This window comes from Ctenocephalides felis, unplaced genomic scaffold (assembly GCF_003426905.1).
Source record: "Ctenocephalides felis isolate EL2017-DRISC unplaced genomic scaffold, ASM342690v1 CF-g0.4_SCAFFOLD_01886, whole genome shotgun sequence".
In the NCBI taxonomy this organism is placed as follows: Eukaryota; Metazoa; Arthropoda; class Insecta; order Siphonaptera; family Pulicidae; genus Ctenocephalides; species Ctenocephalides felis.
Genome location: NW_020538040.1, coordinates 32781803 through 32800431, shown reverse-complemented (window position 1 = coordinate 32800431; position 18629 = coordinate 32781803). Strand labels below are relative to the sequence as shown.

Here is an 18629-nt window from a genome sequence, read left to right as displayed (position 1 = left end):
CTAATAAAATAATATTTCGGGTAAAGAATAGAAACCACTGGATTGCATTCCAATAAGCACTAGATTTATGGAGCCTAGTTATATAGTTACGATTGCTATTCAAAAAAATTCAATTGTCTATTTATTTAATTGTCTGTATTGCTCGATATAAATAACGACTGATCATATTTAAATATTTTTGTTATTACAGTTCGTTAAATAAAATCTTATCAAAATCAAAATCATTACAAAAGAACTGGATGATCAACTTCTATTGTTCTCGTAACAATGAACTCTTTCAGTTATTTAGTGAATGGCACATTTTTTATGATTGCAAATGATTCTTAAGTACATTCGTTTGTATATTTGTTATAAATACTTGTTTTAATTGATTGTAAGATAAATGATTTTGTAATATTGAAGTTTTACGAAGGACAGAAACTGGAAAAATGAATCGCTATTAAACCAATTATTTTGAAATACAATATTCATAGTTTTGTTTTCAATTATTTGAAAATCTGCTTCTAAATATATAGAAACTGGCTAATACATATTCTATTCTATTATATATACGAGATGAAATAATACGGTTTTTGAAGTTTTGTCCCAATCAACTAACCCAAAAACTTTTATTTATTTACTTGTTAGAAATTGTATTACACTTACTACATGTACACTAACGACAGCTATAAAATATACAGTAAAATTGAAAAATAATTTTAAAAATTTAAAATTTCGTACTATGGAAAAAATCGCACGATTTTTGTTAAACCGGTCGCAAAAAAGGACTTTTTTAATAATTTGAAAAAAAAAAGCGTAACAATCTGTCTAACGAACCTAATTGAGCTTCTTATCGAGTTATCCAATGGTTTTTAAGTTTGTGAAATCAGTTCAGTCGTTTTTGAGAAAACGATGAAGAAATTCAAATTTTTGATTTATCAAAAAAAAACTTCTGAGAAATAACTTCACCTTCAGGAAGTTTAAAATTATTAACTTTCCGTAGAGTAAGTTATAGTAATCGCAAAAAATTGAAAATGAAAATTTTGATATCTTTACGTTTCAAAACTTTCTGAACGTTTTGGAATCCTTTAGAAAATATGGATGTGTGTACGTGTGTGTGTATGTATGCGCGGATATAATTCTTCGTCGACTATTTCGTGAACACGGATCAACCGATTTGAATGATTAAAAAACAAAAAAATCTTATGGTAAAGAGACATAATAAAGGAGGCAGTCACTGATTAGATTTTGGCCAAGGCAGATCCAGTCGTTTCGAAGATATGGGGCAAAAAGTGTCAAAATGGTAATTCAGTTTTTAGAGAACAGAGGGTCCGATTTCAATAAATCAAATAACATTTTACTTGTATTGACGAAATCAAAATTTGATTACATTTTTGGAAGGGCAGGTCTAGCGTTTTTGGAGATCCAATGAAAAGTCAGTTTTTTTTCAAAAATTTCTCAAAAATCTAATTTTTTCAATGTTTTAGTATCTAAAAATTGTTAAGGGGCGGGGGAGCCTGCTTTGTTGGAGGCTTAAAAAAATCGCTTTTTTTGATGAATTTTTAGGGATAGAAATAAATATTGAATTGAAACAAAACTTTCGGGTTTTATCGTTATATATTTCAACATTCTTTTCAATTTTTTTCATTTAAATATGTGATATATTGCTTATGCCGGGTATAAGCATTTTGCAGATGCGCCACGAGCGTGCATTTGGCGAAAAAGATGCAGGTTACTACAATTTCATTTCGAAACAAAAAAATCCAAAAAATGTATATAATCAATAGTATAGATTCTAGTCAAACCTAAAAAATCCATAAAAAATGACAAATTCACCAATTTTTCGCGACTTGAAAAAAAAATGTTTTTTTATACAAAATTTCGCTTTAGTTTGTTTAAAAATTGAATTAATTATAAGTTTTTTTTAGGTTCAACTAGAATAGAATTTAATCCTAAATACAATGAATTTAGTCTCGTTTCGATTGGACTTCTAGTTTTTTCCGTAAATTTCCCGCCATTTAGGAAGAATCGAAAAAATTCAAAACCGAGAAATCGCGCGTCCAAGTTTTCGTTCCGCTAGCATACATGCTTGACCCTTGCTCACTATTTCTTCTGCAATTCCAAAAATAATGTGAATTTGTTTCTGAAATTTTAGGAATATATTCTTGGATAGTTTTGGAAGACATTTTTACAATTAAAAAAATCGATGTTTTTAAGCCTCTAAAACAGGCCCCCTTACGCTTTTTTAAAAAATTTGATTTTTGGTCCGGGAAGTACCAGCAATTTGCCTTGGCACGATGCACCACTAGTCAAAGTAAATTTTTAATCGATATGTTTCAATGCTGTTCTCTAAGACTTCCAAGTATGTACGGATTTATCCTACCTACTAATAACTGCTTTTATAGTAAATCTAGGACTATCGTTTATTAAATGTCAGTAAAATCTAATGTAAGATGACCCCATTCATGTACCTTTTACGATGTATTCGCCGCTATCCAGCTATCGCACCGCGCACACGACTTTTATTAATTCCAAACATGTGCCGATATTCGCTTTGTGCGATTTGCTTTGTGTTCGGGTTTACTATTTACTATTTACTATCGCCGACACGTTCGTTTACGTTCGAATGTGAATTGCATGCGCGAAATCTTCACGGGATAACCGGAGATAAAACGAATCGACGATACATCGGTCCAATTATTTAGGCAAAAGTTTTTATTTATCTTGATTTAAATGTATAATAGTAATAGTCAATGTGTTATAATAACTGTTTGAATTTGCCGCTAGCTCTCGTAATGAGGTGTCATTATATCCAGTAGCGAATTTAGAGTATGTATTCTACTTTTACCCCGAGGTGTTACTCTGAGAAATATGATAAAATATTTTTAATTTTTTCGGGGAGCCGATATATACAAAGAACTAGTAGTGCATGGATGAAAAATTGCTGGAACTGCCTGTATTGCAATTTAAAATTTTCAAGAGCCTATTATTAAAATCTATATAAAATATCTGATAATTTGATGTGCTTATTTCCAATGATTTTTTTGACCGTCAGATGGCCAAAAATTCAACCAATTTTTTATTTTGTCAATAAAAGTGAAATCAAACAAGTACTTTTTGAATCATTCATTTTCCCAAAATCTGAATCGCCACTTTTTCCACTATTTGCCTCGTATCTTTGAAACAGCTGGACCTACCTTTGCTAATAACAAATCAGCATGTGTCCCTGTTTATAGGAATCTAAAATTTTTTTGAATCAATCAAATCGGTTGATCCGCGCTCTCGAAATCGTCGACGAAAAATTGTATCCGCACATATTGTTCATACATACATTCATTGTACTCATTCACATACGTCGTGTACCAAGTTTTTGAGACGACCATAAAACTTAAAAAGATGCGAAAATTAGCGTTTTCGATTTTTTTTGCGATTACTATAACTTACCTTACGAGAAGTTAATAGCATATGTCAATAGGCAATGTTAATAGGCAAGTATAAAAGCTTTTCTTCAAATAGTATGCTATAGTATTGCCCTTGTTGTCAATAATAATTTTGATTAAAGTTCAGATTTATTTTTATTTATTGATTAGTGATTATAAAGGTTTCTAACTTAATTACATGCAGCGCATTATTGATAAACTACTATTAAGAGTATTTACTTGTCTTATTGGCTTTTTTCGCATTTTAATATGTGTCTACACATTTATGGCATTTGTTATTATGAATAGTAAGGTGCTTGCATATTTTTTAAAATTTATTGTCACTAGAATTAGAGATTACGTGTTATGTGACCATTTTACTTTTGTATCCGGGTGCTCATTGAACTCATGAACGCCTGAATTTCTCAATTGAATTTTATGTTCTTTATCTTCCAAAAAAAAAATTTTTTTGCCAGAAAATTTGCTGAAGGTAAATTTATATTTTCACGACGTTTTAAGTCATTTTGATTTGCTTGAGACCAAAATTGAAGAAATATGTGTTTGTTTGTGCAGTCAAAGCTTGACTTTTCTTTGACGTTTTCGCATAAACCTCTCAATATACGTCAAAAATTTAAATCGACGATTGGCCAAGTCGTTTCCTTATAATGGACAGAGAAGGGCATTTTGTTTTACAAAACATCCTAAACCGTTTTTTAAAATTTAAAAGCCATTCTAAGGATATCAGTTCGAAATCAGTTCTTCGCCAAGAATGACCTGGCGGTTTCTTTACAATTAGCAGAAAAGTTCAAAATTTTTCTCCACGTTTTCACAAAAAACCTTAACAGATTTTTAAATTTGAAATTTCTTTGAAAAATAACATTCGGAAATCGTGTCTTGTAATGAATTGTTAAAAAGCAATTAGTTTTTAACTATTTTAATGAAACTTAACGTGTCGATAGACTTCATGGTCTTAACGAACATGATATGAATCGTAAAATACACCTAAGTCTGTTTTTACACGGTCTTTTTGTACACGGTTTTGATATAACACGGTTTGAAAATTGAATATTTTTAATTTTTTACGCGATTTTATTCCATTTAGCACGATTTGAAATTTTATGTACTTAAATTTTTTTTGTCAAATTTAATTTTTGCGAAGTATGTTCATATCACAAAAAAGTATTTATGAAAGAAAAAAGTCTGAAACCATCGATAGTATCGATAGTTTGCGAACACTAGCTTAAAGATTTAAGTGAATTCCCCTTTAGCGCGTACAAACAATTTTTACTGGTCAAAGCAAATGTGAATAGCACTAATTTAGGGGAATACCCTAAAAATTCTTGTTTTTCACTAATTTTAATAGGTTTTGGAGATTAGGAACAAATCACCCATTTTTGTATAAGATCAATGTCTTTTTTTACACGTTTTTTTTTGTACACGGTTTTTTCTGGAACCAATCTCCGTGTAAAAACAGACTTAGGTGTAGTATAGTCTTACGAAAAGTGGTTGAATTATAAAAAAACATTAAAATTTGTAAGCATTCATCGCTTGCAAGATATACAAGCGCGTATTGCAATGTAATTAATATAATTAGAGATATTAAGTCTGGTTGAAAGAAATCAACTGGAAATCGCATTGATCAGTGTTAAGCGAACCAGCGACTGTAATTGTTATCGATTAAGTATTATCAAGTGATTCGATCTGTATTGTTATGATATAATTACGATCGATATTCATAAATGCATCCCTGGTTACGTAACGCGTTTTGCCCCTCTACCGTCTTCGCGAATCTTCTTTGCATCATTTGAGCGGCTCACTTGATTCGAAATACCTGACAGGTTGTTGGCCGTTTGACCTAGACGCCGAGAAATGTATAATATATATATATATATATATATATATATATATATACATTAATCACCCATGTTTACACAAACACCTGTACGTGTGTTTTTCTATCGTATATTTTAGCATAATTTATTCAATTGTAATATTATGTTATACGAATAACAATTGAACATTTGAATCAACAACACAAGTTCTAAGATGAATATTTGGATTCGTGTCTATACATCATTATATTTATACTTCGAAAAAATCTTATTGAATAACAATAATTTAGCTAATAATATAGGTACATATGTATTCAATTAATCTGTTGGTGCATTGGTACTAGAACTTTCAAAGAGCTTTTCCTTAAAATTATTACATATATTGAAACAGGCAATGAATATTCTGCCATTAATTGACTCTATTACATTTATGAAATAAAATATTTGAATTGACAGACATTCAATCAAGGTAATATTGTGACGATTGTGATGTTTTTCAGGCGATAATATCAATTATACAGAAGATAATGTTAATTATCGTCACAATATTCTTCATTTATATGTTATAATTTAACCCTTGCAGCTGTGGACTGTATGAAACACTGATTTGTTGATAATTTATGTATTTGTTACAAGTTCTTATTACACTAATGATTTGTCACTAAGTTCTAATAAAAGAAGATATATTTATTGATTATTTATTAAATATGTTGTTACCCGATCCACATCCGCTACTCCCTCTACAGGGTAGCAACCATCCGGTGTTAAAGCTCAATGCCATGAAGATTGCTGTCTTCATGACTAGTATAATAAAACGAAAATACGTCCAAACATCATTTTCTTGACCAATTTAACCGAAAATGAACAAATTGTAAGATTTGCATCTTTTTAGTTAATATTTGCACTATTGATTTTCATTCTCTACCAGAGACATTGCTCATTTTCTACACCCATTTTAGAGAGAAAAAATGTAGTTTCCATCTCGAACGCAGTGTTGATGGTAAAGATATAGATTTTATTTATACCTCCAACTTGAAATTGAAATACATTACTCACCATCAGATGCTATAAAGCTTTTTTCAATCTTGCAGTAGTGATATTTATCTTATTTTTTTAACTATATGTTTTTTTTTGATGCTCAGAATATTTTACTTCAGTTTGTATGCCTTGAGCGTCTATTGGCCATTTGCATCTTTTTAACCCTTTCGCTACGAGAGTGTATTCCCCAGGAGTGACACTGCTATACAAGCTAGCAAGCCTCGAGAGTCTTTGCTATACGGATTATTTCAAAGTTCATCATTATCCATGAAAATATATACAAAAATAAGAAAATACACTTCTTACAAAAAATACAATAACAAGTTAGAATTTTGAAAAATGCAACTAGTAGTAAAAATTGAAGCAATAGTCGACGTACGATTGTCGTCTATAGGCGACACTCGTACACACAGGTCGTCAAGCTGATTTTGCCTATAAGCGACCATTAAATGCAAAAAAAAGTTTGAATTTTGCAGTAGTAATAATAACCTTGAATACTATGAACTCTACAAATATTTATTTTTGATGCTCAGAATATTTCACTTCAATTTATCTGTCTTCAGGGTCTTTCGAGCATTCGCATTTTCTCCGCAGGCTGTACAAGTCAATCAGCCGCTCTAGTCTTTGCTATACAGTTTAAGTTTATCCAGTCATTATCAAATGTATTTAAAAATTAAAAATTACAGTATTTAAAAACTAATAATACAATAACCAGTTAGAATTTTGAATTATTCAACTAGCAGGACATATATATATTAAAGCAATGATCGACATACGAATGTCGTCTATAGGTGACGCAGCGAAAGTGTTAAATTTTTTATTGAATTCAGAATAGAAATGTAATGAATCATTTATATTATTGACAAGAAGTTTAAACGTACAATAGTGCAGTTGTCGATCATAATTATTATATTCTGTTCATTTTTTTATAATTTTTATTATAAATTTTGATTATAATTTAGAGTCTTACGACAGCTTTTTTGTTAAAAGTAAATTAATAAATTAATAGAATGGATGTATACACAATAATATATAGTTATTATATCAATTGTTAGCAAGGATTTTCGTAAATTTCATTTCTTTAATTAATATCTCTTTCCAATTTTATACTTGCCATACAAATTGGCAAGGAATAGCAAATTATCGCATGACAGCTTTCCGATATCATGACAAATGTAATGAGCAATTTTCTTGCGCGCCAGGAAGGTGCAAATTATTATCATAATTTTTCAAGTAATTCGATTTTAAATTAGGTCGAGTATGATGTATATGGCAAAACCAGTTTATGATTTATAGTTACAACATAATAAATCGATAGATTAAATTATCGATATTGATTATAAATAATTATAATTGAAATTCAATTTAAATGTTTTTTATTGTGCTTGTAGTATTTACTTCTATTCTAAGGATTTAAGCAGGCAAATTTAGTGGGATTTCTATGTACGTTAGTGGTTAGAGCTTTGGTCTTATTAGAATACAAACAAATTAGTATTACAGATATTTTATTAATAATATACACAGGCCAAGTGTTGGGTTGCCCTCTAGAATAAGCCACACAACAGTTCATAGGACTCTGATTTCTGTATTATGAAAAAAAAAAGATTATTTTAGTAATAAACCTTTGTTTATTGCGAATTGGCGTGAATCACATTTATTAACATATATTAAGAGTTAGACCAAGATGCTTTTATGGAAAACATCTTCAAAACAAGAAATAGTGTTTACGTAATGTCTATCCATATATCACTAGACTTCAAAATTAAATCGAGTTTGTAAAAACCGAATTAATTATATATGAATGTTGAACAGGTTTTACCAATCAACGATTTTCATTGATATAATGAAATATATATATATATATATATATATATATATATATATATATATATCAATGAAAGAAATTATAAAATATTTATTATTTCCATACGTTTTTTCATATTATCTTATGTCTTCTACAGCGGACTACATATCGAATTTCAATTTGTTATTGAATTGCGATTGAATTGAATTGCTAATTTTAGTTAGATTCAACAGTTTTTTTGTATTTGTTTGCCCCCTGGCCGTTCCATTTTACACCAGCTATGATGTACAAAGGACCAGGTGAAAAATTTTTGAAAAACAGCAAAAAACACATATCACAGAGTCAGATAGTTGTTTGTCTGATATGTGTTATTTCTTGTGATATAATTGATTTCGTTTTCACAATAAAATTGATCAAGTTAAATTGGAGCTTTGTGCCCGTCCTATCCTATATATATTTTCTGTCTGAATATTGTGCTAAATAGTGGATGGTAGAACGTTATTTTAGACTAGTTTTAAAATTACGTCATTATTAACAACAAAATAATAAAATCAGCAAAGATCTTAATAAGAACTTTGAGATCTTATACCAGTTGCAAATTAATTATACCACACAACGTTTTTAAGGAAACCAATATTTTGTAGGTAAATGGGAATAGAAAGCAATATGTTATATTCACAAAGTTAATAAATATCCTTTCATCAACGTATTCTTGTTAGAGAATGCGTTTTATATAATGTCTTCTCATTCATATTTGATCAATGCAATACAAAATGTCAACAGGTTGACATAGACGTTGCGTCACAGTGTGTGAGATGAACTGTGCCTTATGGAAACTCAGAATGACGAATCTTATAAATTAACTAAGGAACTATTAAATTGTTTAACTGACCTTTCGATTGTCATAAAATACAATACTTTGTAATCTTATAAACCTAACTTATTTCAAGGCAATTAGCCGGTATGATATTGTTATAAAATATTCATTTACTATCATTAGTATAAGTAAGAAAGTGGATTGTTTTCTAAATCAAATAAGTTACACGCATGGATTTTATGAAGACTTTTTAATTATTAATATTAAAAATTATGTTTTAACCTTCTCTATATTGATTTAATTAACCCTTTCCACTCGCGAAATCCAGAATTAATACGTATTTTGCCGCTGGAGGGGCGGCATCCGAGTGGAAAGGTTTAAAATTAAAATATTGTTATGATTTACAAATTAAAAAAAAATCGTTAAAAGGTTGTAACGATTTTTTGTGGTTTTTATATCGTAGGTGAACCAAAGATGGCATAGAGATTTTTCTTATAAATAATAATTCTAAATATAATAAGTAACTGATCGAGTACGTCTATATTTGAATTACATGCTGTTAACCGATATGCTTCTAGATCGTCTCGGTTATGTAGGTTACGTAGGCTAGGTATTATTTTTAATTTTGCCATGTATTGTAAGATCTTGTTCTAAACGTCCTTTCCTCTTTCAGACGCAAGGTCTTCGCGAAGAAGCCACCCACCCAAAGAAGAAGCACCTTGACGCTGTGAGATGACAATAACTGCTTTGTTACCGAACACGTGATTCACTGAGCGACAGGAGTGCGATCGACGAATCATTATTTGAATATTTATGAATACAAATGAAACCAAAATGACGACTGTGGAGAAAACCGATTTTGTGACGGTCGTCTCCGTTGAAGCACCTAAAATAACGAGCGCTAAAGCCCAACTGCCAGCGCGTACGAACGAAAACGAACCATTTGTAACAGTTCTGTCCATCGGCAGTAATGATAAACTAAAAATCGACATAAACAAAGAAAAACCGCACATCGAACAAGTTAACGTTTACAGACTACCAGGCGAACGTTTGGGTTTCGGTTTGAAATTCGAAGGTGGAACCAAAAGCGCGGAATGTGTTAAGAATTTGTACATACAAAGTTGTGCACCCGAAAGTCCCGCTTCTAGAGTAACTGCCTCATGGGGAGGCTTAGGAGAAGGTGATGAAATCATGGCCATTGGCGGAAGAACTGTAGAAACAATGACAAGAATAGATTGCGTAAGAGCTCTTAAAGATTCTCCTGTAGTTATTGAGCTTATGGTCAAAAGACGTCCAAAATGCGGAAGTAATTTATCAGATAAGCAGAATGAGAGAAAACTTTTAGAACCACCGCCACCGCCTCCGATACCGCCCCGAAAGATTCCTAAACGCGGAAATAAAAACGGAGGTGTAGTAGTGCCACCGAAAGATTTTGCAGACAGAGATGATGATAAAGGAAAAGCATCGCCGAAAAGAATGGCCTCTTCTCCACTTGTTTCACAGAAAAATTTGGCAATGAAGCAGCGAAGGAGTTCTAATGATAGCGGATCTATACCCCCAGAGGCAGAAGTTTATTTAAATCTAATTGCCCAGGAGGCGGAAATTCAGAGAACAGAATATGAATCTGATGATACCGGTAGTTCTATTTCAACAATTGTTGACAGATTGTCTTCATTTCCAGCAACATCTTGTTCAAGTATATGCGAGTCCACCAGCATACCGTCGACTCCAATTCTCGGCGCTAAAGAAATGGATAAAGTTTTGAGCCCTTTTGAGTTATTAGAAAAGGAATTTGCTACAAGATTTGATTCCGATTTAAAGAAATTAAATGGCTTATCAACACCTGGTAAATTATCAGATGAAATGTTGATGTTACAGCCACCAGTAAATTTTCAAGATGCTCCGTTGAGTTATGGCGATGAGGAACTGTCAGATGCTGTTAACGATAAAGTTGATATGCACGTTAATAATTTAGATATATCACCGCCGAGTTATGAAAATGTAATTATCAATGATTTAGTAAAATTGGATTCTACTCTAGATGAAGATGAAGTAGAGCAAGAGCTTATGTCTGGTCCGCCAAAACCTTTACCGAGAAACATAAATTCAGCTGTAAGCAGAATACCTAAAAGAAGAGCACCACCTCCGCCGCCTCCAAGAAGTTCAAAGAAAGAAGAAAACTCTAAGAAGAAAACAAAATTCAATAAAATTGAAACTTGGTTAAATGATACACTTACTAACGGTGATTCTGAGGAAGTAGATTTCATGGAAAATGGGCATGTTGAAGATTTAGATAATAATGAACATGAATCTGAAGACAATCAAGACGAAATAACAAATATCGAAGATATCGAAATCAAATTAGAAGATGATATTGATGATAAATTTGATGATGAAATAGAACATCTACCGCGATTGATTCACTTTTTGCCTAAAATATCACCTTTGAATACACCGATAAGCGAAAAACCGAACCCATTTAGCGATGACTTAGTAATAAACGACGAAGAAATTGATAATAACAATGCCATAATTAAAGAAACAATACTAAACATAAATAATAATACATGCCCGATGTATACCCTGAACGGATTAATTGAACCTCAACAATTAAAACAGACAAAGTTTACGGAGCCTTTCTTCATTTCGCGTAATTATTATGATGAAGAACAGCATTCGATGAATAATGCATTTAAATCATCGAACGATTCTGATGGATCATCTGGGTCTTCTGAAGACGAACTGCTAATTGACATTCCGGAAGGCCCAAGCGAGGCTTATTTCACATATTGGGGAGGATCGCAGTTACCCACAATTGGAGAAGATGAAGAAGAATATTCTTCTTTGGAAGCATCTGACAAAGGGTAAGTGACAATAAGTGACGGTAATAATTGATATTTAATTTTTTTAAACAAAATTATAGGTATAGACAATTTAGAGATTTAAGATTTTAAGATTTTCTCTTTAAATAAAATAAAAAGTTTGAGCTCGAGTTTTTTTTTAAATTTTCTTGATTTATTATAACCTAATTTAATTTATACATTAAAATTACAATTGCTTTGTTAATAAGAACCATCTAGATTAAAAAAGATAATTTCAATAACTCATTTTCAGTTATTATTTTTTATTAAGAACGAGTCACCTTGAAACGAGATAACAAACTATCATTTTATTTACTTAATCAAATTAGGTATAGAAACAATAAATTCACAATGGTAATTACTCTACGAGTTTTTGACTTTTATTACAATTATAATCTGTTCAGTATTATGAAGGCCTATATGAAGGCATACAGTAATTGTTCTGTTAATTTACCAGATGACAATGACAAGGAATCCTAGTAATAGTTATTTTTAGTTGTGGACCAAAACTTGTGGTATACGTCTCTCATTCTTAATTAGTATGTTGGACTAAATTATTTTTGTAGCAATGTTCCGAAAGCCTATTTTCACTTTATATAATATTAATATCTGATATCACTGCCGCTTGATGCCCAAGCTTAATTATCCTTTGAATAATTCAAAATAGATTAAAAGTTGAGAGGCCAATTCTCCGATAAAATGACAATATTATGGTAACTTTATGGTATGGGTCTATATTCATATGACTTGGAAGTAACAAACTGTCAAAAAGCTATATATTTGCTGTGCGATCAGGCGTTTTACACGTAAAACCTAACTTTACGTATGTGTTACCAATGTTACATCAGAAAGATGTCTTTAGGATAAAATAGTTATTTGACGTTTATGCGTTTTGTGGGTTAGGTTTTAAGTGTGGAGCACCTGGTCGCCCAGCAAATACTTACCAAGTCTTACATAGATACCCAAGTTTGTTTCTACCAAGTCATACATAGATACTCATTCATACGAAGGAAAGGTAACATTGAGTTACCATAATATTTTCATTTTATCGGAGAATTTATAACTTCTAGTTGAAATATGTTTGAAAATATATTGGCAATCAAAATATTTTTAAAAATCCGGGACAATCCGGGACTAAAACCTAAAACCGGGACAAATATTGCTTTTACAATAAACCGGGACGTAAGGCGGAAAATCGGGACTTCCCAGGCCAGTCCGGGTCACCTTAAGGGGGGCGATACATGTAATCGCCTTAATTTTTACCATTTTTTGAGGACTTTTTAAACTGGGAAGGAATAACTGAATCTTTTTGAATTTTTTTATGGTTATTTATTATATATTAAAATACACAAAAACATTTTTTTTTTATTTTTTTTTTTTTTAATGGCTGCCGTAAAAATAGATCTGCCGAGACCCTCTCGGAAAACGCCATCAATCTGCGGGCGTTCTCACTTTTCGTACGGTGATCTGAATTCAAAAAAATTAGTTTGTACGTATTCATAAAACATATATCTTCTAGTTAAACCAAAAAAAATTTAAAAAAGTCACAAAATCGTAAATTGGCAGACCTCAGAAAAAAAAAGTTCGATTTTTCACCATTTTTTCACTGTTTTTTTGGTAAAAAGGTTAATTTTTGAAATTTTTTTTGGAATGTTTGAGGTTTAACTAGAAGCTATTACTGTAAAGTAGATGTGTGCAAAATTCATTGGAATCGGTTGAGAACTTTTTGAGTTATCACGCCCGCAGTATTCAAAAATGTCGTTTTGAGAAAAACGCGTTTAAAGTTTTGACACAGAAACAGATAAGAGTACAATAGCACTCGAGCGTCGAGTTGAGGCGTGGCACTTAAATGAGTTTTTAATGTATAAATAATGATAATTTTGTTTTGAATTTTTGCAGGCATATTTTTGAGATGTTATTGTAACGATTTATGAAAAAAAAAAAATCGTTTTTTTTTTCTTGTTACATGTATCGCCCCCCTTAATGATATACATAATAACATTTATTGTTACATGTTACAATTGTTCTAAAAAATAATTAAACAAATTTTAATAATTACGAATATAATCTATACTTACAGTATTTCCTTATCTATGACTTAGTTTCTAAATTTATTGTTATTTTTAAAAACTGATGGTTAGTTTGTCCGTTACTTTATTTCATATAACTTAGTGCTCTATCTATAGACTTTGCGTCGTATTGCTCATGTTTGTATCTTTGCTAACACGAGGCGCGTTTGGCTTGCTGGTTGTAGATGGCTGGGCGTAATACTATTTCATTAAATTTGTAATTGGAGATGCATACACTTCAGGCTAATAAAACCACTCTCAGTTTAAACTTTTCTGCACTTTTCTTTTGTTTATTTTTTCTATTTTTTATCTTTTTTCATAATTTGTTATAACTTTTTTTATCACTATCAATTTTAATATTATATGAATAAACCAGACCATGCTTGACATTATATATCATAGTGAGATACCTTTTATGCTAGCATTATTGAACCTTATTTATTTTATTTTAAGATATAAATTGTTTTGAACTTTAACTTGAAAAATAATTTTTGGTAAACTTAATAATTTAATGCCATCATTTGATAAAGTTAATTAGCTTGTTTGTGATATCAAGATTCTTTCAAGTTACATATTATTTTTGATTTTTTTGAACGACCTTTCTACTTTATAATTTTTTGCAAATTTCACAGTTTTTAAAGAAAGAAATCAGTCAATCTAAAAACTGACTATTTGACTTTGTGAAAAAAATTGTACTGTTTGTTGATTAGATCGTTTGTAAAGTCAGGATTTTGTTTACTCCAATATTATACAACTACTTAAAGTAACATAAATACAAATTAAACGAACATAAAAATTCATGAAATATTTAAAAAAAAATTAAAAATAGTAGAAATACCTTGATTTTCTTCTTTCGACTGATGGTAAAACTGCTCTTCGTGATAACATCCACTACAAAAAGGATGTTGAGATCATCGGGTATGACTCTGTTGTTAACAAACTATGGGGCATCATTAAGATTTTGATTTGTAAGCGTTGTATTAGTCCCACATTTGATTTACTATGATATTTCCCACAGTTAGATTGTATAATTATACATAGCTTTTATTATCGTCTTATCTATTACCACCTTATTATTAAATTTGATGGTGAGAAAACAAGAAAACAAAAACTCAATTTAAAGCCTTAACTACTTCCCTGTAATATAATATAGTTTCCAGTTTATTAATTAGTTTGGCAACGTTATGCAGATTTTGTTAATCTCGATCCATGTGAATACCCAGATATTTCATGATACTTTTAATTGGGCTTTTCCATTTAACTTGGTAGACCAGTTCAGGATAAAGGCCTAATTTGAATTCGGCATGTTGACACAATGCCGAACAATCTAATAGTTTGACGAGTTAGGCTTCAAAGGTACCTTCTATGTAGTATATATTTTAGCATTACATTACCCAATAGGAAGAGATCACCATAGCACCCAAACTCGACCTCTGAAATACCTGTAATTACCTGTGGGAGGCTAGTAGCTAATAAATGAAATCAAGATCACTTTTATACTTAAACCTACTAAATAACTTGGAGAATTCATTGCATTGCCCAATACGAAGAGATTACCATAACACCCAAACTCGACCTATAAAGCACCTGTAATTACCTGTGGAAGACTAGTAGCTAGTAAATGAAACCAAGATCACTTTTATACTTAAACCTGCTAAATAACTTGGAGAATTCATTGCATTACCCAATGCGAAGAGATTACCATAGCACCCAAATTCGACCTTTAAAACACCAGTAATTATCTGTGGGAGGCTAGTAGGTAATAAATGAAACCAATATTACTTTTATACTTAAACCTACTAAATAACTTCATTCATTCATTGCATTACCCAATACGAAGAGATTACCATAACACCCAAACTCGACCTCAAAAACACCAGTAATTAGCTGTGGGAGGCTAGTAGAGCTAATAAATGAAACCAAGATTACTTTTATACTTAAACCTACTGAATAACTTGGAAAATTCATCGCATTGCCTAATAACGAAGAGATTACCATAGCACCCAAACTCGACCTCTGAAACACCAGTAATTACCTGTGGGAGAGTAGTAGCTAATAAATTAAACCAAGATTACTTTTATACTTAAACCTATTTAATAACTTGGAGAATTCACAAGTATTTGTGGACATGACTGTAATGGCACACAGTAATGTTCCCCAACTAATATTTATAATTACTATTTTACTCTATTGTGGATATATGGGGAGAATAGCTATAACCAGTACAATATACAACCTGTCATCAAGCTGGTTTTGTCTTTTTGTGGCACAACACACACAGCTATAAACTTAGGTATCCCTGGGTTGTCTCCTATTGGTTACTTATGAGCTACTGAAAGATCTATATAACTGGACCTCAAGAAATCATCTATTTTTGGACTTCAAGAACCAATACGTAAATTAAGGGTTGAAGGCGACAATATCCTTGTAGCCACAATAACACAGAAAAGATTTATGCATCATTGCATAATTAAACCATGGCGATTTTGGCAGTGTTAAAGTATTTATACTAGAAATTATATTATATTACAGGGAAGTAGTTAAGCTTTTAAATTGAGTTTTTTTCCTTGTTGTGTTTTCTCTCCATCATAGATTTTCTCTATTTCTAGGTATCCTAGATTAGTATTTGTTTTGAATTTCGCTTAGAGAAAACGGAAAAACGAACGCATATAACTTTTGTCTTCATAAACATTCAGCTAAATGCATTAAATGCGAACGCTGATTGTGCGTTATTGTGTACTCTATGGTTTGCTATTAAAATTCGCTCTCATATAGATGTCACAAGTTGACATGTATACCGTTGTCATACATACAAATTTGCAAGAAGCGAAAGCAAAACGAAAGCAATTTTCATAAATTATCTTCTAAATGAAATTATCCTGGTCTGAAGCGCATTCGTGACTTGTTTATTGTGACCTCTTGCATTTCCGCAAAGACATTTCGTTTTCTAATGAAAATATAGGCACGTTCTTAATCAACGAAAAGAATATTGATAGACTGAAACTCACATCCGAATTTGATGGTGATCAATATCAATTTTACTGAAATATGTTCATACGTTGACTAATTTTTTATTCGGTTAATAGTAATTGTTAATATGTGATATCTATAAAGTGTTTTGATTACTTGTTTTTTTTATGGATTTTAAAACATCACTTGCAAGAGGCCTCAATATTTATAATTTTTTAGTTTTATATAGGAAAACTTTATGATAAGTCCAATACGCAAATATAGTTTAACGATTAAATAGTTATTATATTTCTCGTATTTAATAGAAAATTAAAATAATAAAATTATTTATTTTTATATGCTTTTCATGATATTTTAATATTTGATCTATTAATCAATGATCTAATTTTCACAAATGCCAAAAAAACTAATACTAATTTTTGCAAACTTTGACGAATTTTTAAAAAATTAAACGACTTGTCGTAGGGCCGTAATATTTTAGTATAATCTATAAGACTATGGTATCCACCGTCATAAAAATAATAATAAAAATCGTCGAAAAATTTATTTTAACACATTACGTGAAAACGGCTCCGCCGATCTCTACCAGAAACTAATCAGCACGACTTTCACGGTTTTTGAATTTTCAAAATCGAATCGAACTGCGGGCTAAAACGTGGACGAAAATTTTTTCACTTTTCTGCTATTTATAAGGAAACGGTTTGGGCGATCGTCGCACAAAACTGGTAAACAATAATCCTCATCGAGATACATCGAATGGCTTTTAAATTTTTTAAATCGGTCCAGCCGTTTTTGAGAAAACGTTGAAATACGGCAAAAAATCTGTTTGCACACACACACATACACACACACATACTTTTTCCAAATTTGGTCTCATACGATTCAGAATGGCTTGAAACGCCGAGAAAACATAAAATTAGCAAATCGGATTTTTGGATGAAAACATAAACTTCTTCTTCGGGAAGTTAAATATAGACATATACTTTAATTTTAATCTTGCTTATCTACATCTTGTATAATATTCATATTAATATTAATAGTTAATTATCTAATTAAAACAAAGGTTTGATAAAAAATATTTTAGACGGTATTTTCCAAGTACAGAGATTAGTAAAGTGTATTTTGTTCATACCTTAATCTTTAATAACAAAAAATTGTTAAACATGAATAAAAATTACCAATGTGTGCGCAGAAGGAAGTTTCCAGTGCCAGAACAGGTTTGGATTTGAGTTGACGCAAATCTGCAAATATCACTGACTTGAAATAAATAGACTTAAAATAATTTTTTTGAATAAATATATTATATTTAACTTAAAAATTCAGGCCGGTGGCAACACTAGAGCCACCAAGCAGAGTTATAATAGTGTTCATTGTTTATTTTCGTGAGCCATTATCAACACATCCCATATATCTATGGTCGCCATTTCTGAAGCAGTATCCGACTTCAAATCTCTTAGTGATTGGGCAATTTCTTTGCCAATATCATCGAACTTGTCCATCTCCCGTATTTCAGTTTCTCGATCTTCCATGTATTTTAGAACTTTTAAAGCCCTTTTCAAAGCTTTTTTGCATTGTGTAAAGCTCGTGATTGGTTGCTCACATTGGCAGTCAGTCCTGGTCGGTCGTGCACTTGACGATTGCATTGAGGTTGATGGTGCACTAGTTTGATCCTTGCTCTTTGATAACTAAATGGTGAAGATTGTATTAATCAATGTTCTGTTTAAAGTTTCATATCATTCTTATGGAAATCTATGATTTTAATTTTCTTAATTTTATTTAATTTGTGTTTATAAAACCAAAAAATCTTAATTTTAATGCCAAAAATTCTATATACGCTAGG

The 18629-nt window shown here is 30.9% G+C and overlaps 1 protein-coding gene across 2 annotated transcripts in view; it reads left to right on the top strand.

Annotated features, from left to right (window-relative positions):
- Nucleotides 1-18629, top strand: part of LOC113378449 — a 610291-nt gene that overhangs the window by 127539 nt on the left and 464123 nt on the right. For both annotated transcript variants that reach the window (XM_026618982.1, XM_026618983.1), the window contains exon 2: nucleotides 9563-11753. In XM_026618982.1, the coding sequence (XP_026474767.1) occupies nucleotides 9703-11753 (2051 nt within the window). In that variant the 5' untranslated portion in view covers nucleotides 9563-9702. The remainder of the gene's footprint in view (nucleotides 1-9562; nucleotides 11754-18629) is intronic.